The sequence below is a fragment of the Cyprinus carpio genome, chromosome B23 (genome assembly GCF_018340385.1).
Source record: "Cyprinus carpio isolate SPL01 chromosome B23, ASM1834038v1, whole genome shotgun sequence".
In the NCBI taxonomy this organism is placed as follows: domain Eukaryota; kingdom Metazoa; phylum Chordata; class Actinopteri; order Cypriniformes; family Cyprinidae; genus Cyprinus; species Cyprinus carpio.
Window position 1 is genome coordinate 21,076,526 of NC_056619.1, and position 25,272 is coordinate 21,101,797.

General features: G+C 38.9%; 1 protein-coding gene across 1 annotated transcript in view; it reads right to left on the reverse strand.

Annotated features, from left to right (window-relative positions):
• LOC122141887 (adhesion G protein-coupled receptor L3-like) overlaps positions 1-22,497 on the reverse strand; it is a 33,692-nt gene extending 11,195 nt beyond the window's left edge. Inside the window, exons 1-3 of the mRNA XM_042750530.1 lie at positions 22,291-22,497; positions 10,348-10,386; positions 927-1,110 (exon numbers count right to left, since the gene is read on the reverse strand). Coding sequence (XP_042606464.1) covers positions 927-1,110; positions 10,348-10,386; positions 22,291-22,413 — 346 coding nt within the window. The 5' untranslated portion in view covers positions 22,414-22,497. The remainder of the gene's footprint in view (positions 1-926; positions 1,111-10,347; positions 10,387-22,290) is intronic.
• Between the last annotated feature and the right edge of the window lie 2,775 nt (positions 22,498-25,272).

The following is a 25,272-nucleotide window of genomic DNA, read 5'->3' on the forward strand; positions in this document are numbered from 1 at the left end:
TTTTTTTTTTTTTTTTTTTTTTTTTTTTTTTTTTTTTATCATTTTTGAAAAAATACATATATAATACAATGATTAAACATTTTTTTCCGTAATTCATTGACATGTAAATGACAAAACAATCAAGCAAATTATTTCTATAATTTATGGAAAACACAACTGACAAAATGATACATTTTTTTGACAATGATCAATATTTTGTGCGACTATATTTGAAAAATAATTACATAATGAAATGATCAAGCAAATGTATTTTCTTTAATTTATGGGAAATATAAATGACAAAATTAAAAAACATTTTTCTGTAATTTATGACATTTATAATTTATTATCAATTATGCAAAAATATTAAACACCAATTTATTTTCTGTAATTCATAAGAAATATGAAGGACAAAATGTCAGTCATTTTTATTTATGAGAAGTATATACAATAGGGATCAATAATTGTTATTATGATTCATCAAAATATAAATAATAAAATAATTTTTTATGTAATTTATGGGAAATATAAATCACAAAATGATCAAGCAAATATTTTTACTCTGTAGTTTATGAGAATATAATGACAAAATAATCAAGCAAACAGTTTTTTTTTCTGTAATTTGTGAGAAATATGTATATAGATAAATAAATATATGGATATATAAATATTTTTCTATTATTTAAGACATATAAATGTTAAGCAGGTCTTGTAATCTTTAGTTTGACATCCAAAGGTTGGCAATTCATATTTTCTGAAGGATCAGCACCTCATTTCTGACCACCATTTGTGGGAAGAGAAGTTTACATCCAGCAGAAAAAGAGCTAATAAAGTCTTTCATGTGTGATTGTGTTTATTCATCTGTACAGTGGCTTTCATTAGCAGGCAAGGTTTTCATCAGCAAGGTCAAGGTCATGTGTTGGATTGATGGAGAATGCATGACTCACGGATGTTTTCGGTGTTTTCCTGCACGACGTCAGTCTTCAGCAGGTTGTCTGCGAGCACGAAGGCGCCCTGCTCGACGGTGTCCAGCAGCATGGTTGCGGCGCGCAGCTGATCTCCGCTCAACAGCTCCATCCACGCCGTCCTCGCCTGCGGCTGCAGCAGGTTATTCACTGTCTCCACCATCGCCTGCACCCAAAACAGAGACACCAGAAATCTTAACATCCTCAAGAAACACTACTGACTCGGAGAAAGCCCTTCAGAACGACGTCTGTCAGTGCAGTGCTACAAACTCAATGGCATTTCTGATTCTCAATGGCAAATCTATGCGCATGCATGCTTCGCGAATGTGACCCAATGACAGGAAAAGAAGTGAACCTTCATTACCAGGAAACCACGTCCAAAACATAACATGACAAATGGTACCAAACACACACACACTCACTCAAGCAGAGTCAGTTTACATGTAGCTCTGGTTTCTGCGATGCTGGATATCAAGTTGTTGAGATCAGTGAGCGGCATAAGAAGCAGCCGCTCAGAAACACAGATCTACAGCTGTGGCCGATCGTTCAACCTTTTAATAATGTTTAACCCCCATCATCAAAACCTCATCACTCCACTCAACAGCAGCACCGCCAATGAAACATTTAAAAGCTACGGGCCACAGCGGGAACGCTAATCAGCCCAAGCCTAAACAAGTGCGGCCAATGATCTCAAACTTCATGTTGGACTCAAACACTGAAGAGGAAGAGATGAAACAGAAGAAACCGCAGATCAGCGCTGACCCCGCGGATCCTGATCAATAGAGTATGAAAGAAAAAAGAGAAGAGAAACGTACAGGAGCAGGACTGATTGTGCATTTGTGTGTTTATGTCAAACAGCGCTGATGCTGAAAGAACAAATCAACCAGACACAATAACTGCCATTTAGTCATCCTTTTTTTCCACTGTATGTCTCTTTCCTCACACAAAAGATGTTTTGTTGAAACTTAATGCTTAGATTTTTGCCATTATTTACTGAAAATCTGCACCTCTTATATCTCAGTCATGGTTATGCACTTTTAAACACACATTCTTGCAACAGACGGCCAAAAATGTGAGAACCAATTAATCCTGTCATGATACTAAAAGTCAGTACCAAAATCTGAAAAACTTAATGGTTCTCCACTTTTGATACTACAGCAACAACCACTGAAACCCACTTCTGTTCAGTATTTGGGGGATGGATGGATGGATGGATGGATGGATGGATGAATAAATAAATACATACTCAATATGCACACACACACACACACACACACACACATTATATATATTTCAATATTTTCATTTAAATTTTAGTTCTTTTTTATATTTTTAATAAAAATAAATAAAGATAAAAAAATTTAAGTTTTATTTAATTTTTCATTGATATTTATTCAGATAGTAATTTTAGTGCTTTAATTTGAAATGCTGCTGTCACACTTATAGACCCTTTTGTTCTGTTTTCTTCCCTCATGTGCAGTGTTACAGCTGCCTTGGCAATTAATTGATTATTTATAATAATTTGTATTTATTGTTTGTATTGATATTACAGATTTATTTTAATGTAACGTGTCCTTATATATTATATGATATTATATTATATTATATTATATTATATTATATTATATTAATTATTTGTATTGCTTTCAGATTTATTTTAATGTAAAGTGTTCTTATATATTATATTGTATTGATTTCAGATTTATTTTAAAGTGTTCTTATTTATTATATTATAATATAAATAAATGTATTAATTTGTTATAGTTAAGTTATATTTGTTTAACATTTTTGTTTGTTTATTATAATTATATATTTTAATTTTGAAGGAAAAAAAACAGGCCTTCGGTAAATATGCCAGCATTTTATGCATCATAAATAAACACATTAAAATAATATTTTCACACTTTTAATGATAATGTTGCAGCTTTATTGAGTGACTGATGACAGCGCTGCTTGCTTGAAATAATCCCGCAGACAGAAGTGTGTTTTGATGGTTTGAGCCTCACACACACACACACTTGTTATTAACACACTAATCTACTGTTGCTCTGCGGGTGTGCCCTCTGAAATGTCTCTGTAATCCGTGGCAGCTCTGAACCGGCTCAGGCCGAACTGAACCGGTCTGTCTCTCGGCTTACACAGGTTCGATCCTCCCGTGAGCAGCTTTAGCAGCACCTGACCTCAGATCCTCACAAAGCCCGGCGGGAACGCCAGCAGATTAAACACTGATCCCGGGTCAGGCTGCCTGAGCTCAGAACTCAGAGCCAGTTCTCTCCAATTCATCAATCATCAGCAGTCACACAATGCATATTCATACAGAAAACATTTGGTGCTGATCGTTCACAGTTCACAGTTAATTTAAACGAGTGCTCTATGAGTCGATGCAGATGAGATGAATGCATGCGGATTGTGAGGAGATCAGTGATGCAGATGAGCCGTTTAAAGGATTCGGGAGGTAAACGTATCAGCAGGACATTAGAAACAAATGTAAAACTGAGAGCTTGATCTGACACGATGCAAGTGAGGTCATTTAAATAGAAATGTCTGCTTTATGAGCCATCATACAAAATAAAATAAAAATGAATAACTAAAGCAGAAAAAAAAATAAAAAAAAACAAAAAAAAAACAACCCCAATGCAGATCAACAAGACCTAATTCACAACTATTAAATAATAATAATAATAATATATTTAGCAGCATTTAATCTGAACAGAATTATATTTTCTATGAATGGCATATATACAAAACCAAAAATTAATAACTAAAACAGAACTACAGAGAAAACCTCTCACCGAGAAATGTCTCAATTCACTCCAAAACAAAATAAATATATTGATATTTTTAATGATATTAATTACTAATACTATTGATACTAATAATCATAATGTATAAAATATTATCTATTATTAGTAGTGGCAATAACAATAACACAAGCATTTTATTATTAATTAATTAATTAATAATTTGCACATTCTGATCATTATTTGATTTTCTTACCATTATATTTTCATATTATACTTACAAGAGTGTGTTTTTCACATACTGTAGCAGTGTGTAAGTGTCACGAAAATAATATGACAACACAAGACATCTTAACGGCCCTAAAATAGGCTGTGTATACACTCTTATTTTGATCTTTCTGTCATTTCCAGACAGTTCTCCTGACAGCTTCAGCCTCACATTTTCAGCAGCACAGGTGTTCAGTGTATGTCCGACATACAGGACTGAATCATCATCATCATCATCATCATCATCATCCTCATCATCATCATCTCACACAGCAGCAGAGAAGAAGAAGAAACCAGAAAGTTCAACAACTTCTGAAATATATCGGTTTCACATTCTGCTCTTGCTCATCTAGATGGTCCTTCTCATACATACGAATGACTTCCAGACTGCATTACAACTCTGTGTGTGTGTGTGTGTCTGATCAATATGATAGTTATTAAAGGCAGAAAACTCATATAGTGTTTTTAATACAAGTTCTCATTTTAAAACACATATTGCATGCGCTCTCATGCTGTGCATATAGACACCAGCTCGACTCATATTGCGATTTTCCAAAAACGAACTGAGGAAAAATAAGAAGTAAATGCATGTGTGTGTGTGTGTGTGTGTGTGGGGTGTGTATCCCAATCAGATTGACAGCAGTAGGAAAATCGCATATTGTGTTTTTAATACATGCTCTCTGTTTTATCCCGCTTTAATGACATTGAGCATTGGTGTGTGTGTGTGTGTGTGTGTGTGTGGTGTGTGTGTGTGTGTGTGTGTGTGTGTGTGTGTGTGTGTGTGTGTGTGTGATCCTGGCAGACAGGACAGCACTGATAAAGCAGCGGATGGTCTGTGTTGTCCGTCTCTCGTTCAGCATCATCACACTGGGCTCAAGGAAGGTCACGTTCATCTTTAAACATCACACGCTGTTAAACACTGATTCTCCATTAAAGTCCATTCAGTAACGACCCGTCAGACAGACACCAGCCGGTGTGTGCCAAGCCACAGCAGCCCGGTTAACCTCCCGTCTCTGACAGGAAGACAATGTCCATCGAGCTGCGTGTTGAGGAGAAATGAGCTGCTACATTTCAAGCCCATCAGACTGACTAGTCTAAACTTAACATCCTAGCATCTGCATAGCATCAGCCAGCATTAAAATAATAATAATAATAATAAAATAAAAAATAAAGTAAAACTGAAAACGAGGAATTATGGCTGGCTTCATCCAAACACAGAAACATAAGCAAAATATTTAAAAATCTACTCAGCTAATAAAATAAATTAAGAAAACAAGCTGCAAAAACACATACTCATGGCTTAATATTAACTTTAAACAGTAGTTTTGAAAATAAAATATGAGTCAATAATCCATAACAAACTCCCTCCAGTGAAAAAGTCCATCTCCTGTTGTCTCACGCATCAAAATCCAGCCACATATTTGTTTAGAGCTGTTTTGGACTGTTTTAAACGGTGCTTGATCTGTGCAGATTTCTCTCCTGATTCAGACCAAACCACTTTTAAACTGCAGGAAGTGTTAAAAAAAGTAAAGTCGTGAATTTATGGATTATAAAAAAAGTAAAGTCGTTATTATGGATTATAGATTCATATTTGAATTAAATACATCTTAATGATGGATTTGTTTCTTTTTGTCTTCTCCAGATGTTATCTGATGGACTGGAGTGCTGTGGATTACTTGTGGATTATTGTGATGTTTTTATCAGCTGCTTGGACTCTCATTCTGACGGCACCCATTCACTGCAGAGCATCCATTGCTGAGACACTGATGTGATTCTACATTTCTACACATCTGATGAAGAAACAAATTTAACCATCTACATCTGGGATGACCTGAGGATGAGCACATTTTCTTTTTTTTTCTTTTTTTTAACTAAATGAAACTGATTTGATCTTACAAAGTCAGAGCGGAAAAGACAATTTGTACATATTTGATTTTGTTTGTTTCTATGGTTGATGAATTGTAAACCATTTACACTATTTATTTGCCACTGTATACATTTGCTTAGTATTGGAAGATGGTGTAAAATAGAGAACGATCTCTTACTCTCACAGTAGGACGGTGTTTAGGCAACTATAAACACATAAAGCGGCCCTCACCATCATTAAACAATCTGTTTAACAGTTAATCATTTATAATACTGAACAGCAGAAGCACGTAAAACAAGACACAAAAGTGCTGCTGCGCTCGTGAGCATCGACAGAGGTTTGAAACGTGTCTGTGAATGTCAAACTGTAAACTCAAGTCATTTGCATTTGTATGGTCACTAATGTATCTATTAATGCAGCCGTGTGTGAAGGATCTGAAAACCGTATTTTGGGAATTAATTTTACATCTCATCCTCCTCTCTTCACAACACCGTCATGGTTTTAAATTGCTATTCTTGAAGATACAATCATATTTAATAAATATCAGTCAACTTAACTTAAATAAGTAGAACTTAAACATTGTTGCAGCCGTGTATATTGGGTTTGCCAAGACATTATTGGTCACTGAGAGTTTCTGTGAACAAAAGATTGAGAACACATGAAATGTTATTCAAAAAGAAAATGTTTTATTTAACAACATTAACTTACAATAATAATCAACGACTTCTCTTTATGCTCATGTATTCCCTCAGGTAGAACTCATTAATATCTAACAGTAAGTTGTTGGGCTCATGAATATTAATCATGTTGCCATATTCACCTATAGTGATTTGCTGAAATTAAAATGCAGACACTGAAAGGTGAGCACTAGCCAATGGGATTACAGCTTGCATATTAGTCCCGCCTACTATCAAATAAAATGCTTCTGTTTGGCCTTAAAGCCTTCATTTAACTTCACATTTTATGCAATTAAGCGAAATATTATATTCTCAGATATAATTACTTTTTTTTTTTAAATGTAGTAGCTTATTTAAAAAAAATAAATAAATAAATAAATAAAAAAAACCTCTCAATTCTGACTTTTTTTCACAGAACTGCAATTATATGTTAATTTTTTATAGCTTTTATGCTTCTTTTGAAGCTTTGGTCTCAATATAATTGCTTGGGGAGAGAGCAGCAAGTACATTCTTCACAATTTCTCCTTTTGCAATCCTTGTATCAAAGAAAGTCCTGCGAGGTTAGAACAACATCATTTGATCATGATTGCAACTTCCATTTGAGCAGCTATTCAAGTGCAACAGAAAATAGATGCTATTTGCATATAGAAGTGTATAAACACATTTACATCTATGCATTCAGCAGATGCTTTTATAGTCTTATCAACAATGTTTGGCAGCATACAATACCACATTTAACAGTGATGAAGAAATTAATCAATCTGTTCTCTTCATTGCTTTATATAATAATATTCCCCATATTCTCAATAATAACCTTTTGTTGTAAACTAGAAAAGAAGGCATACAGACTGAGAAATATACAGAATAACCCTGTAATGTTCATCCAGACGGGCCGCAGCTCTCCAAACGCATGAACATCTCTTTCCTTCAGAACAACAGTGGTTCAGTTTGTTGCGGGTCGTTTATTGATCGTGAAAGGGCATCAATAGTTTAAACATCAAACCCATTTCCCCTCAGAAAAGCACACTCTGTACCCGTAATGTACACTGAGCTTTGGTTTCTGAACACAGCGCTAGGAATCTATTCTTAACGCCGGATCAGGTCGGGTATCGATCCATCACTGTTATTAATAAGTAAAACTCTGCGCTGGAGCATGTAACAAAAATAATCAAAATCTCTGCGCTTCCAGAACGACTGTATTCTCTGTGCACACCATCTACTGACCAGCGAAAGCAAATCAACGGATTTACACTCATCAGATTCTTAGCATCTGGAATAACTTTTCTGATTGCTATGTATGAGACGTTTCCTGACAAACATAACATGCACAGAGTTTTAAGAAAGCGTTAGCAATTTATCATTAATTACACTGCTGTTTGGGGTTGGTAATGTTTTTGAAAGAAGTCTCTTCTGCTCACCGAGTCTGCATCTATTTGATTAAAATCACAGCAAAAACTGTGAAATATGTTTATGATTTAAAATAACATTTATTTTTCTTTTTTTTTAATGTGAATCTATTTTAAAATGTAATTTATTCCTGTGATCTGTAGCTGTATTTTCAGCATCATCACTCCAGTCTTCAGTGTCACATGATCTTCAGAAATCATTCTAATATGATGATTTGCTGCTCAAGAAACATTTCTGATTATTATCAACATTTTATTTGTTAGAATTCTTTGATGTTTCAATTTAAAATGGAGACGTTTTGTAAAATTATAAATGTCTTTACTGTCTATTTGCATCAATTTAATGTGTCCTTGCTGAAAAAAAGTTTTATTTTCTTCAAGTATTTCTTATATCCTTTAGTATACAGATGTGGCTTTATATTTTTGCATTGTATTAATTTATTCGATTATTACTTCATAAACTGAATTCAGGCAAACACAAGTGTTATTATTGCTAACTAAAACTAATAAAAGATTTGAAATTTTAAATGAATATTTAAATATTTATTTTAAATAAATGAACTAAAATTTCTAATTACTAATATTATTAGTTAAAAAAAAAAAAAAAAAAAAAAAAAAAAACTTCAACTGAAAAAATAAACAAACAAACCTAAATCGTAATATTTAAAAAGTACACAAACTAATAGAATTGGCACGCAACTAAAATTTAACCTAAAATTAAAGTAAAACCTGAAAATATATGAATATATATATATATATATATATATATATCTATATATATATATATATATATATATATATATATATATATATATATATATATATATATATATATATAAAATCATGTAAATAATATTAAAATAACACTGTTTCAAACTAAATCATACACATGGTGAGATAATCTTCATAGAGTGAGAGCTATTTCCAATAATGATTGAAAGTTCTCCAGTTCTCAGTGAATTATATATGGCAACTATACGTTTTACACCATCATGTACACAAGTTACGTTCTCTATTGAGGTCATATCAAAGGATCATTTCAAGTGAATTGAAGCCAACCAGTCTTCACACTAGAAGCTCTAGTCTGAAAACACATTACAAGTTAAACAGATGAAGCGTCTTCAGTCATAACTAACATGCATCACATCCAACACACACTTCATCAGGTCTTTATGACCTCTGACGGGTCAAAACAGCTGTTGCTCAACAATCATCAAGTGCATGCTGGGAAGGCTGACGGTCACATGACCTGACAGGGTCAGCAGCGGAGCTCAAGCTAAAAGCCGCAGGCCACTGCTGATCTGAGAGCAGCTGTGCTTCTCAAGCCTGCAGTTCTGAACAACACCAAATTAATTCTAACCTACAGCTTACAAACGTGACCTAAAACTAGCTTATTCAGAAGATAATAAGCACAGCTGCTCTCGTTGATGCAAAAACACAGTCATGGGTAATAATGAGGCCAAGAACAAAAATAGATCCTTACCTAATAACACAATTAGTAGCTGACCAATAATTGCATTTGCTTTTGAAAATGCTGCCCTTGTGAAAAAGAAGTGCGCTTAATTGTAGTGAATGTGCATTTGTAGGGTACTTCAGATCTTAAAAAAGTGTATTTTTAATAAACTGTACTTGCTGAAAATATAATATTAATAAAATAAAAGGCCACTTAAGTCACTTAAAGAGAGGAACTTGTATGACTGTTTCTGAACACACTTGAGTATACACTTAAAAGTGCATTTTGTAATAATGTCAAAAAAGTTTATTTTAACATACATTTGAAATCACTACGTTTTAAAGGAATACCCTTATTTTATCACATATTAAAGCACATCTATTATCATTTTAACTGTAGTGTGTTACGCAATATTACATTTAAAGTTAATATATTACAAAAATGCAGCTTCATTACAAATGTGTAATTACAAATCGTTTAAAAACATGACACACAATTTTCAACAGAAATTATATATAAGCATATTTTAGTTCACCATAAATGCTTGTCTGTACATTCAGCAGTACTTTTACATATATGTTAAAAGACAATAGAAGTAATTATGAAATTACACATAAAGCTGTAGTCCTACTTCAGTAGATCAAAAACACTTTAAAGTTGAACTAACTGCATTTAATATAAACTGAAACTATAATACAATTGCAATTAACAATTCACACTTAACTATATAATTTCTGCACTAAAAGCATGCTAAAGTGCACTTCTTTTCAGCGTGTTCCTGTGATCGTAGGCTGCGTTCGCTCATGCAAGCGTTTAGAAGCGAGTGGATTATTATGGGTAATTTGCAAAGGTGGAGGTTAAATTTGCTCAAAGCCTCAAATGACAACAACACAACCTCACAAAAAAAAAAAAAAAAAATATGGGAGGAGCATGAGGTGGGTGCGAATGAAGAGAAAAGCATGAAAGCGGTGCAAATATAAAGAGGAAAATACCTGGACGAAATATCGACACGAGCGCTCCCTTTTCTGCAGCTGAAAACCCAAAGAGAAGCGCTTTAGTATCAAGCAGAAAATACCACAGTCTCAAGGTCTTTCACACCGAACACAACGAAGCCTAGTTGCTGTATCTGTATTTTTTCATCTTTTATTTAATTATTGCACACAATCTACAAAGCGATTGTTGCGAAGAGCCCCACAGGAATCCATTGAAAACTGCATTGGTGTCTGGTGTGAAAGAGCCATTGGAAGCACATAAATCACATCCTGCTGAACCCAAAGGAAAAGATGAATCCAGTTTGAGACTGAATCAGAATGAGATCAAAAACTTCAGCATGTCAGAAGTGCCCTGCACAAAAGAGAGACGATCGCTGAAAGAGAAAGTCAGTAGAAAGGAACTGGAAGGACAGTATTTGGTAAATTCAACAACAGAATGTAATTCAAAAGTCAAAATACAGGTAAAAATCAATACAGAAAATTACTGTTGGATCAGTGGTTGGTTATAGTTGACACCAAATGACACCATACACTCTCAAGAGTGCATCTTAGTACCTCCAGTGTAAATATTTCTACTTTAATGGTATATATTTGTACCTATTGAAAAAGTGGCATCCCAGTGACAGCTTTTGCACCTTTTTTTTCTGAGAGTGGCATTTCAGAGTCATTCAGTGTTCATAGTTATAATGGTTTCTACTTCTATAACTTCACAGCTGACAGATCAGGTGCTGATTGAGTTTCAATAATATCAGAAAAGTTTCATTTGAGTTCGGTGTGGCTTTAATGGTCATAATGAAAGAAACGATGGATCATTTAACTCAGAGCTTGAAAATAAATGGAAAAGGAAACAACAACGCTCAAACTGAGTTCAAGAGTTTTCCAGGACACACACTGCATGAGTTCTGAACAATGATGAAACTATTGTGACTTGTGATTGGTTGTATCACGTTTCATAACCGCATAACATGTGATGTGGACAGAATCTGGTTTTATCATATCTGGTTATGACAGTGTTGCTGTTTTATTGTGTATGCTGTTATCTTCTCATTTCTTATGTTTCCGTCATTTTCTCTTTTGCTTTGCTTTCAGGTTTCAGGTAAAATACACATTATAATAGTATATAACTAATACTAAAACATCATTTACAACAACAAAAAAAAATTATCATCAAATAATTATTATCATCAAACAAAAAAAAAAAAAAAAAAAAAAATGTTGCGCCATACTGTAGCAACTAAATGAAATAAATCATTTTTAGACTGAAGTAGAAAATTAAAACACAACATAGTTATAAACTTAAATAAGCTATTTCAAGATATTAATTCATATTTTAATAGTATATTAATAAGAAGAAGAAAGAGCAATAAGAATAGCTTAATTTTAATAGCTTAATAATTTTTGCCTTGACAACCAAATGAAATAAGTTTTCAAAATTAAGTATTAAAATTACTAAAACTTGCTAAAAAGGAAATTAAAAAGACAAAATACAAAGAAATTAATACTTTAACTTCATAATATCAATAAACACTACGATAGTATTTAAATAATACTAAAATAACACTAATTTAAATGCTGAAAATGATAAATAAGAACAGTTGTATGTAATTAAAACTGCACAATTTAACCCAATATTTGTGTGTGCGATGCATTTTATTAGAGTATTGTGATCATTATTTGCTCACTATTTTGCACAAGAACCCTAATGTAGCATATTTGGCTCACTCATGTGGATGAAGACGCCTCACACAGAGCTGAGATGTTTTACATCAGTGATCCCTGTACTGAGTCTGAAGCTCAAAGCAACCAAAGGCAGATTGAGCTTAAAATTACTGCTTCGATTAATTAGCATGAAGAGTGTGACAGCCTCATCAGAAAGTGTGAGCGTGACGCACGCTGATCGCTGCGGCTGTGCAAAGTGAAGTTTGCAGAACTGTGGGTGGAAACGAAGTGTGAATTTCTCAGAAGATGAGTGGAAACAGGTGTTTGTGCTCCATGCTCGGGCGTCCCAATCTGAAAAATGACACTCTTAAAAGCCAAGTTAATTAATTTTGAGTGGTTCTGTGTCTCAGACAGTACAGCCTGTCACCAGAAGAACGAAGATGATGGGTTTGATTAAACTGATACACCTTTACTTTGAATGCAGTGTAAGCCTTGGATAAAAGTGACTGCTGAACACGTACATTATAATTAGGAATATATTACTCCACAGAAACCAGAAGGAGTGCTGTGAACGTGTGTGTTGTCAGGATCCAACATTTACTTGCTAATGGATGGATAAATTCAGAAGATTTTTGACCGGCAATAAAACTGGACTTTGCATTTTTGTCAATTGGTATAAAATAAAATAAAATAAAATAAAATAAATAAAATAAAATAAAATACATAAAAAAAAATAAAAAATAATAAAATAAAATAATAAAATAAAATAAAATAAATAAATAAAATAAAATAAAAAAAAAATAAACTAAAGTAAAAATAAAATAAACTTCCATCAGTGATATGGCTTTAGATTCAAGCACAAACACACAAACACTGCAAATTCTGTTTTGATTTTTTTTTTCAGTAATACTAAATAAATAAATAAAAAAAAAAAAAAAAATTAAATAAATAAATAAAAAAAAAAAAAATAAGCAATCTCTAATTTATGCACTTCCATTACACAAGCAATGGTCATTCATTAAAGAGTAATTTGACTTAAAATATTATGTTTAGATTGTCACATTTTAATTGCATGATTTGCTTAATAACATCTATAATCTAATATTAAAACTTGAAAAAAAAAGAAAAGAAAAAAGAAAAAGAAAAAAAACATAAAGAAAACAATACTTTACTTTTGTCAATGAATGAAATTGAGGAAAAATGGTCCAGCAATTGTATTTTTGGACCGATAATGAAAATGTGCATTTTATTAAATAGTTTATTAGATACACAGATAAATAAATAATCTTGAAATTTGAATGAATCATCCTTAAAATCCTTGAATTTTAACCAATTGCATGCTTGCATGCATGATTAAGTAAATTAATAACATCCAGGGTCCAAATCATTTTTAGAAAATAAAATGAAAATAAAATGAAGCTATCACATTGAAAAATAAAATAGTTTTAGCACATAACATAAAGAATAAATAAATAAATTTAAATAAATACTGAAAAGATAAACATAAAATAAGCTCATTCAAATGTTAATGAATACTTTATAGTATATTAATAATACCTCAATGAATTAATCAAGAGCCTAAATGTTGCAGTTCCTAACAAAGTTATTGGCCAACTGTTTCATTTACTCTCCAAAGCTCCAACTATTTACCTTGCACTATGTTAATTTTGGGCCCTGTGTGTAATATTAATACACACACAACATCTGAATAAATGGTCTTTGTTCTCTGAGTGTCTGAAGACAAACTACACGCAGAAAAAAAACTAACACGCAGGAAGGTTGGAGAAAACAGAGTCCAAAGCGAACCTCTTAACTCCACGGAAACTTTAATAACGCTGGCGATTATTCACGCCGCATAATGTCCTCAGAGCGATAGGAGCCTCAGGACGGTGAGAGTTTCTCTTCACCCAAGTTAAAGCTATTTTTAAACAGACAGCTGACTGAGAAACACAGGGGATCATTCATCCTGACAAACACGGACATCATTAAAAAAACACCCACTGCTCTCCTCCTCCTGCTGCTCTCCATAACGACTGCATCAAAGAGGAAGCTTTATCTGCCCCGCGCTCCCTGTCTGTTTCTATAATAATAATAATAATAATAATAATAATAATAAGTAGGGATGTCTGTATAATGCAATGATATAGTGTGATTAATTATGGAAAAACCCTTCCCACCCAGACCTGTCTATCACCTTACATTGATGCACTTAGTGATGAACATGATGCAGGACGGCTGAGTGTGTGATGTAGCCAATGAGAATGCAGTTATATGCCCTGAAATTCAAGAAATGAGGGCAGAAAATGCCCCTGTATGAGTTTTTGTCTATATTTATATCATATGATATAGTTAAGCAATACTACATGAGTGCTGTTTTTCCCAAATGATTGCAAATGTGATATTGATTTGATAGTTACAACAAAATAAAAATAAAATATTGTCTCACACATTTACACACAATATTCTATATTTTTGCAAAAACACCAACAAAAAAATATCCAAAAAAAAACCCCGTGTTATCGTCTCCTAATCTAACAAAAATCCCCTTATCGTCTTTGTTATTATCTCCAATACTGTTACTGTCTCTGTTATTGTCTCCAATACTAGTATAGTCTCTTGTTATCGTCTCTAATATCATTAACGTCTTAGTTATAGTCTCCAATACCGTTATCTTCTCTGTTAACATCTCCAATACCGTTATTGTCTCCAATACTGTTAACATCTCCGCATACAAAAATGCAAATTTGTGAAGTGTTCAGTCTACAGGAATGTGTGCAGGCACATAGTGTTTCTTTACAAACTGACATCGCCAACTACTGGTCTAGCCTGCATTATACAGCGATTTTAGTCATTTGTGAAAGGGGACGTCTGTATACGAAACTTTTCAAAAATGCAAAGGGAAACGAAAAAGAAAAAAAACTTTTCAGGTTTTAGTACTGTCACGGTGTCTGTTCTGTGTCTCCCTGGGTGGCCACTAGAGGTCTCACTTCCCCTTATTGTCATCTTCGTCAGTCAGAACCTTCATTTCCCAACTAGCCTTAGCTGCTCATCACTGTTCATTGTATTCAGCTGTCACCACTTACCTTGTTTGTGCACCTGTCTTTAAATACCCTGTTTAGTCTGTCTTTCTTACGGAGTCCTTGTTATATGTCACCCTGGTTTTTGTGTTTACTTGAATGTCTGTTTAGGGTTTGCTTGTTTCTGGACTGATTACCTGGATATTGACCATTGCCTGGCTAGATTTAGGATTTCTGGATTACCCATTAACACAACTGCATTTGGGGATCTACCTTTTTGTGTTTGCGTGTCGTGTCGTGACAGAAGGACTCCGTCACACATAGATCCAGCGGTGTGGGTTTCTACTGTGTCGAGTGTGGAAGCTGTTCCTCCAACCACCATGGAGAACGGAGGGGTAGACTACGGAAAACTAACTACCCTTCGTCAAAAGGGGGCGTGAGCGTGGGTGATCTGGCTCAAGCGTTCTGGGACATGGCGGTGGTAGGGCGGGGGGTTTTTATAACGATGGAGGCGCTAAAGGAAGGATGTTTAATGACTGCTGGATGAACTTTGCCTCGGGGGGAGATGAAGGGGCTGGAGATCCTAGACTTTTGGGGGTTTACCCATTACCTGCGCCATCGTGCTCAATGGGATACTTCGACCACCACGGTGTCTCCAAGAGAAGATGGGCCGCCACAGCCCAGCCGCCACAGCACAAGATGACCGCCAGCCCAGTTTTTGCCATCAGCACAAGATGGCCGCCAGCCCAGTGCAACAGAACAAGATGGCCGCCAGCCCAGTGCCACAGCACAAAGATGGCCCCGCCAGGCCCAGCGCCACAGCACAAGATGGCACGCCAGCCGCCCATTACGACGGCCACAGCACACAAGATGGTCGCCCAGCCCAGAGCGGCACAGCCAGAAGCGGGTATGGCCGCGGAGATCATTATTAGGTTAGCTTTTCTCAGGATGTGCCCCAGATCCTAGCAATCGAGATTCCAGAGGAGGTACTCACACGCACGGCTCATGAAGTACTGAGCCATGCAGCGCCAATGACCCAAGATGGCCACCAGTTTACAGCACCACAGCACAAGATGGCGGCACCAGCCCCCCAGCGCCATTGCACAAGATGGTTGACTCAACGCCTGAGTCTTCCGTGAAGAAGCCACGGCACGCCATCATAGAGGGCGCAGGAGGAGGAGATCAGGCTGGTTCAGCCGTGTTCCCTTCAAAAACCCGGAGGACGTTCCCGAGCAAGGCCGCTGCCGTCCAGAGAGGACGTTCCGCCCGATAGCAGGCCGCTGAGCCAGTCCAGGGAGGAAACGGTACATGTTCCGAGCAGGTCCGCTGTCCGTCCAGGCAAGGACGTTCCCGAGGCAGGCCGATGCCGTCACAGGGATGGACGTTCCAGAGCAGGCCGCTGCTGTCCAGGGGGACGTTCCCGAGCAGGGGCCGCTGCTGTCCAGGAGGACGTTCCCGAGCAGGCCGCTACCATCCATAAGCAACAGAAACGGAGGACGTTCCTCTTATGTTACGCGCAGGAACACGCAGGTGGAGTAAAGTTGGGAGGTTGCCCCAAAGGATTCCCATGTGAGGCGACTTGTGTGGCTTGCTGACTGCACGATAGCACGGGTGTCACGCTATGCTTGTGTGGTTGACAGAAGGTCCGGATAAGGGGGGGGGGGGGGCGGTGCCCGATGCCGTTCTGGAGGCGACGGATCGAGTGCTCGCGATGATCGTTCGAGATAGGTTCGACGGCCGTCATCAGTAGCTAACTGCCAGATGCACACCGAGGCATAGCGTTTTGCTTTTCTGTGTCGCCCGATAGACTGTTGTCCTTTCACGATTGCCCCGATAGCCGACGGCGGTGCCCGAGCTGTAGCCGATCATGAAGGTTCCGAGGCACACGGTGCCCAAGGCGGTTGCCTGATTGAAGCGTAGTAGATGTGTTACCCGAAGTGGGTGGTTACCGATGCAATGTCGATGACACCCGAGTACTGGCGGTGCAACACAGAAGATGTGCTCCGGGGGCAGGTGCCCGGGAGACGCAGGTGGCTAACCTTTTTGCATTTTGCCAAAGAGACTCGGGTTCACCGAATGCCTGATGTCCAGAGCCCGATGCGGTTCCCGACACTTTATTGGTGCCCAGATGTCTTGTCTGTGCCGATATGTCTAGTAGGCCGGCTGGCCAGACAGAACGTTTCCCGTATGCATATGTAAAACATCTTTAATGCAATACGAGGCGGTGCCGATGCGAGCGATGCCTGATGCGGTGCCAGAGGTGGATTGTTTTGGTGCACGTAGCATAATGTTGACGATGTGCACGAGGCGGCATGCCACGATGGAAGAGGACGGTGACTGATGCAGCGGTCTAAGGGTGGAAACCGAGGCCGTTGTTCCATGCAATTCTTCTGTCCGATGCCGATGGACTCGGTGGCCCGTTGCCCGAGGCTTATCTCGGTTCCTCATTGACGATGCGATTTGCACGATGTGACCGAGGCGGTGCCCGTATGCCAGGCTCGTAGTCGCCCAACCCGAGGCCAGGTGGCTCTTAGCGGGTTTGCCCGAGAGCGGTTCCCCGATGCCGAGGGTCGGTACCCGATGCAAATGCCGAGGCCGAGGCAGGTGCACGATGCGGGGCAATGAGACGGTTGCCAAGAGCGTTGCACGATCGCCGAGGTTTGCCCGATCAGCGTATGCCCGATGCGCCGAGGCGATCCTCTGAGGGACGTAGTTTCCGCGGCGTCCGAGGGGTGCCCAGGCGGTTGCCTGATGCCGTTCACAGAGGTGGTTCCCGTTGCAAATGCGGTATCCGCGTCCCGCGATCCAGGTGCGAATGCAGCAAGGCGGGTGCCCGAGGGCCGGTGCCCTGAATGCGGCTGGCCGAGCCGTTCGTTTCCCCGATGCGGTGTCCGTAATGCCGAGGCGGTGCCCTAGTCTGTGCCTGGAGGTTCCCCGTATGCCCGATGAGGTCGGAGATCGTCCCCAAGAGTGTGGCGGTGCCCAATTAAGAGTCTGGGTCGGTGTCCGAGGTGGTTTACCCGTGCCTGAGGCCGTGCGCGAGGCGGATGTCCCGATGCGCCGAGGTCGGCTGGTCCACCAATTGCGTTCCTGAGGCCGTTTCGAGTTCCCCGTCCTGTCCCGATGCCGAGGCGGTGCCCGGTCGGATGCCTGTTGCCGTGGCCGAGGTGTTTCCCGATGCCGATGTCCGTTGCCGAGGCGGTGCCCGATGCCGAGGCGGTGCCCGATGGCGATGGCCGAGGCGGTTCCCGATGCAATGTCCGAAGCCGAGCGTGCCCGATGCCGAGGCGGGGCCCGATGTCAGAGGCCGGCGGTGCCCGATGCCGAGGCGTGCCGAGCCCAGGTCGTGCCCGAGGCGGTCCCCCCGAATGCCGAGACGGTCCCCGATGTAATGCCCGATTGCCGAGGCGGTGCCCGATGCGGTGCCAGAGACGTGCCCAGAGACGGTTCCCAATGTAATGCCCGAGACCGAGGCTGTTCCGCAGGTCGAGGCGGTGGCCGATGCCGTTCCGCAGGTCGAGGCGGTGCCCGAGTTGGTTCCAGAGACCGAGGCGGTGCCCGAGCGTGGCCCGCGATGCCGATGCAGCCGAGGTTCCTTCCCTCAGGCGGTTGGCCGAAAATGCGCATGCCGAGGTCCAGCCTGAGTGGTGCCCGAATGCAGAGGTCGTTCCCCGAGCGGTGCCCTTGGTCCAAGGCCTGTTCCCGAGGCCGTGCCCGAACGTTCCGTGTCCCGCCGGGGGCCTTGTCCAATGCCGTTCCTGAGGCCGTTCCTGAGTCCGTTCCTGAGGCCGTTCCTGAGGCCGTTCCTGAGACCTTGTCCCCGAGGCGGTGGCCCTGTCCTGATGCCTTTCCTGAGGCCATTCCAGAGGCGGTGGCCGATGCTGGTTTCCGGAGGCCGATGCGGGGTGCCCAAGATGGCTCCGAGGCGAGACCCGTGTCCCAAGGCCGTTCCCGAGGCGTGTCCTTTGTCTGAGGGTCGTTCCTGATGCCGTTCCCAATGCCGTGACCGGGCCATCGCCACAGCCTGCTCCTTACTGGCTCCCCGATTGGCAGGTTTCCGTTCGGCCAACTCAAATGGCGAATTCCTCCTCCCTGGCCGTCTGCACAACGAGAATGTGACTGATCCACCGTGGCCACCCTGAACTGCCTGGTCCCTCGTGGTCCCCTGAACTTTCGGGTCCCCCGTGGCCACCTGAACTGCCTGGTCCCTCGTGGTCCCCTGAACTTTCGGGTCCACCGTGGCCCCCGTGAACTGCCTGGTCCCGTCGTGTTCCCCTGAACTTTCGGGTCCACCATGGCCCCCTGATCTGACCAAGCCACCTGGGCTACCAGGGAGCCATCGCTGCCGGTCCCCATTTCCCCTACACGGGCCTGGCCCGCCATCCCTCCCCCTGTTCTGCCTCCACCAGTCCACCTCCCTCCTGGTCTCTTTATTTTGTGCTTATTTGGTTCTGAGGAGCATCTGGAAGCTGCTCCTTAGAGGGGGGGTAGTGTCACGTGTCTGTTCTGTGTCTCCCCCTGGGTGGCCACTAGAGGTTATCACTTCCCCTTATTGTCATCTTCGTCAGAACTTCATTTCCCACTATCCTTAGCTGCTCATCACTGTTCAATGTATTCAGCTGTCCACCACTTACCTTGTTTGCACCTGTCTTTAAATACCCTGGTTGTTCTTGGTCTTGAAAGTTACGGAGTCCTTGTTATATGTCACCCTGGTTTTTCGTGTTTCTTGAATGTTGTTTATGTTTCTTGTTTCTGGACTGATTACCTGGATATTGACCATTGCCTGGCTAGATTTAGGATTTCTGGATTACCCATTAAACACTGCATTTGGATCTACCTTTTTGTGTGCGTGTCGTGACAAGTACATCATCGTCATGTAAAAGTACCCCTAGTCACTGCACTCTTGTGAAAAAGAAGTTTACTTTAGCATACTTATTATAGAAACATTATACTTTAAGTGTGAATGTTAAAATTAAAATGCGTTATGAAATTAGCTGAACTTCAGTGTTTATAATTCAGTAAAAATATTTCATTTCTATTAAAACATTATACAATACATACATATTCACATATTCGATACTATTAAGCACACTCCTTTTTCACAAGGGTGGATTTGCCCAAGTTTGTCAGGTTAGAGGCACCACATCTTTGAAAGACACTTAGTTTTGTTTTCTTTTAGTGAAACTAAACTAAGAACCTCAAGTTGTTTCTTGCACTTATTCAACAAGAAAACAAATGTCCAGTGCACCTGTGATTATCTGTGTAACACATGAACAGTCAGATGGTCATTATCACAAGATAAACACTGACAGATTGATCAGGACTTTTTTGCTCATTGGTGCTGCACTCTCTCTGCTCTCTTTCTTCTCACATTACTGAATCATTTCAACTCAGATCGATACTTCATGTCCCTTTATTTATTTATCTGGTAATGAGCTTCGCGCCGGGTCTCGATCACCCAGTCAGGGTTTATTTTGTGAAAATAACTGGCTGACTGTACATCCATTACATATTCCTCTTTGTTTGTCCCTGAAATAATCAGTCCAGGATGTTCTGACCTCACAGTCCAAACACATTTTACACTCATTTCTGTGCGAGCATTTGCAGAAGCTGAGCAACTATTTTATTGAAAGGCAATATGATTGGGTATGAATGATACCACAAAACAAAATCCCACACCTCAACACAACACAAATAAAAAAAAAACACAACCCAAGACAACACCTCCTAGACACCCACACAGACAAAAGGACAAAATCTGACTTTGCTGCAGCCTGGAATTGAACTGTTGGTTTCGTCTGGTCAGAGGAGAACTGGCCCCCAACTGAGCCTGGTCTCTCCCAAGGTTTTTTTCTCCATTCTGTCACCGATGGAGTTTTGGTTCCTTGCCGCTGTCGCCTTTGGCTTGCTTAGTTGGGGACACTTAATATCCAGCGATACCACCGACTTGACTGCACAGATACTATTTAAAGGGGTCATATGATGCGAGTTTTCCTTTCTCTTTGGAGTGTTACAAGATCGTGGTGCATAGAGAAGATCTGTGAAGTTGCAAAGACTAAAATCTCAACTCCAAAGAGATATTCTTTATAAAAGTTAAGAGTCAACCACACACCACTAAAACAGCTCGTTCTAACACGCCCCTCATGTCTACATCACTATGTGGGAGGATTTGCATAACACCGCCTAAATGTTAACGCAAAGAAAGAAGGCGTAACGTTTATTCTCTCTGTTGCCGCCGCTGCCATGTTGTGGAGTCACTGTGTGTTTAGTTGTGAAAGCGAAAATACTTTGTTTGTTCCTCCAAAAGAGGACACGACTAGAAATCAGTGGTTAAGTTGTATTTACAACACTGTTCCAGAACAGTTCAACCCAAATATACAGATGTGTGCAGCGCATTTTATGGAGGACTGTTTCCTGATTCTGGGAGAGTAGACTATAATGTCGGCTGTTCTGACTCACAGTCTGTAAGTACATTTACATATTGAATGGATTTGCAGCTGATGATTCAAACCTGAGTTTTAAGCAGCAGAGTAGCGCTTGCTGTTTATCATTCATAACAACAAAAACACACACATTTTTATATTTATACACCACAATAAGCAACGCAACACATAAAAAGACAGTATAAGTCATTATAATCAGTAATTATGTCCCCACTGGATGCTACAAATGCCTTGTTTGTAATGGGTTTTTTTAGTTTTGGTTTGCATCACAGTATGTTAAGGGGCGTAACATTTCCATCACACGCTTGAGGCATTCAGCCAATCACAATGCACTGGATAGCTGGCCAATCAGCATACACCTAGCTTTTTTTTTGAGACCAATGAGCTTTGTAAAAATTTACAGTATGTGGAAAACAAACCACATAAACACATTGCATTACACCAAATACACAACATAATGTTCTTTTTAGCATCATCATATGACCCCTTTAAACTGAACTGATCTGGACGATGACATCACTGAATTCAGTGATGAACTGCCTTTAACTGAAAATTGAGGTTTTACTATTGTCCTTTTGCATTATTGACACACTATATTCCTATTTAATACTGTAAAGTTGCTTTGACACAATCTGTATTGTTAAAAGCACTAAATAAATAATGGTGACTTGACTTTGACTTGACTTTAAGGCATGAATATATTAAGATATTATAAACACCACCATCGTGATTTTCTGTAAAGCTGCTCTGAAACAGTGTTTATAGCTCTATACTAATACATCTGACTTGACATATATTATAGTGGTGTATGTCAGACGCAGTACCTTGTTGAGGCTCCGAGCGGCGCTGTCCTTTCCTCCAGGGGTGAGATTCCTGAGCTGGACGTCCAGCAGGTCGATCAGGTGACCCATTGCCCGGACGGTGTAGGTGATGTCACCCGCGTGCATGTGACCCTTGGTCTGTTCGGAAAGCTCACGGGAAATTATGGCCGCAGGTTCACCCGCTCGGATCTACAACACACACAGGCATAAGGGAATGTGTTTACCATTGAAAAAAATACATCACCTTTATCTAATCATTTCTCCACTAGAAAGATCTTTTTTTTATGTTGTTCATTTCATTTAAAAGAAATGAACTAAATGAATTAACAAAGTAAAGCGTTTTTTTTTTGCAGGTGTGTGTTTGTGTGTTGATGACGGTCAGTAGAAATGAAGGTGTTGGAATAGGTGTTAATGTTCCTGCAGCTCAAACAGCAGAGCGTGATGATAAACAACACCAAGGTCATCACAGCTTTGAGTCCCAGTCAATGCATGGATGACAATATGAATGTAAATTATTTATCAGCTTTAAAAAGACGATTTACAGTCTGGGATTCATGATCCTGGTGCATCAATCCATGCAGGCAGGGCATGTCAAAAAGTCAACATATATCATTCATCTATTTCAGAGTGACAGTATGAGATTAATACAATATTTCTGCTCAAAGCCAATTTAGATTGTTTGTAATAACATTCTATTATGACCTAATAGAGATTTTTTATAAAACAAAATGACACCTCAATGTATCATGTGTAGCTTTTTATAATAAACTAAACACCGGTTTATCGTTTCTCATGTGAACACCTTTTATTCTAATTTTAAAAAGCCACAAAATGCATGAAAAACACATGTGAACCATATTCTATCATAATCATATATCTATTAGCTTCATGTTTCATCTGTAGAGTCAGAAAGGAGGAATTTACCATCACTGAAGATGGGGAATTATGATCATGTAATACTGATTGATGGATCTGCAGAGAATCGTATATCGTATACTGTATATATACTGTGTATATGATTAAACATTTGGTAATACGGTTGACACATGCACGTGATGGTCTTATTTTACATGGCTCACTCTCTGCAGATCAGATCATCTGCTAGAGGCGGCTGAAGATGTGAGAAGCGAACGACTCTTGACTTCCCAGAAAGTGCAGCTCTGTTCTTTCTAGTCGTGGCAAAAACACGGGCGGAGACGAGAGCCACGCTCTCTCGTGTTGAGTTTAATCACAACACTCCTCCAGCTAAAGGAAGAGATGTGTTTATTTGCTAATGAGACGCAACTAAAGATGCTGTCTTCTGGGCTGCCTGCTGGGTCTACACACACACACACACACACACACACACACACACACACAATCACACACACACACACACACACACACACACATTTGTAAAACTGTACGATTGATTAGAGCAACTCATTCAGCCCAGTGCAATTTTAGTATTATTTATATATTATAATATTATATTACTTATTACTATTTTTAAGTATTAGTATTTTTATGTGGCACAATTTTTTTTTTTGATTGTTTTCCACCTAATATTTATATTTTATTTCAGCTTTAATTAATTTACGAAAAACACGTTTCTTAGTTTTATTTTTAATTTCAGGTAACAAACACAACACTATAATTAAAATGACTAGTGAAAAGTATTTATTAAGATTATTTGCTATTTCTGCAGTATATAGTATGCAAGCTATGCAATGTTTAGGAAATTTTCATGTAACTACTAATCTTACATTACATTTTACCTCAGCTATATTTCAATAAAAGATATATAGTTTTTAATAGTTTTAGATACGTCCAACAAGAGAAGCTTGCATACATGAATGTAACAAAAAAAGTATAACATGCTCAGTGCAAAGACAAAGTACTTTAGATCATAAACTATATCTATAGTCTATTTTTATTTAGATATATAGGTAAAATGTATGTGTGTGTGCGGCGTGTGTGTGTGTGTGTGTGTGTATATAATATATATATATATATATTATTATATATTTCATCACCCCTTTACTCCAGTCTCTCAGTGTCACATAATCCTCCAGAAATCATTTCCACTATGTTGATTTACTATCAGTGATGTTCTCTTTAGCTTTCTATTCATCAAAGAATCCTAAACAAACTGTCACAGGTTCCAAAAAATATTAAGCAGCAAAACTGTTTCCAGCACTGGTAATAATCATTATATTAGAATGATCTCTAAAGGCTCAAATGACTCGGAAACTGAAGTAACAGCTGATGAAAATTCTGGATTTGGCATCACTGAATTAAATTATATTTTAAAAGTATATTAATTATGTATTATATATGTATAAATAACCTCTGACATGGAGAAGAGTGAAAACTCCTCACACGACGGCTAAGTTAACGAACATCTGAACATAACGAACTTTTAATGCAAAAATTATACATTGTATTTAATTTATAGTTTACACGTACAACAAACTGGTAATGTCATAGTGGTGTACTGTAATCGAATGATGCCTATCTAAGTTATACCTGGTGAACAGTAGACAGCACATGCGGTGTTCATCTAATAAAGATCTTCATCGCTAGCAAACAATAGCCTTTGCAGATTTGCTTTCAATTCAGTGCAGATCAAGAGCCACATCTTCAATGCTCTTGATGTTTCTTAAACTTTCTGTTACAACTCTGAGTGAACCGCGCTTCAGCACGCTCAGCTCGCGCGGCAGGAACTGAACGACGGGCTCATTCCAAACTGATTCGCGAAAACAAATGAACACTGGTGGGAGCCAGTTGGTTTGAATCAAGCTTTTGAACAGAATTGACCTCAAAAGATAAATCATTTGTGAATGGTCATACGCTCATTGCCAAGAGAAAAGAAGACGGCGTGTTTTGGAATAAACTGAAAGCATTTATAACTGTTATTGCATTAAGATAAAGAACGAGAGGAGCGTGGCCCACAGTAACAAATAAAGTAATTATTTCACTCAAAATGTACTTAAGTAAGAGTAA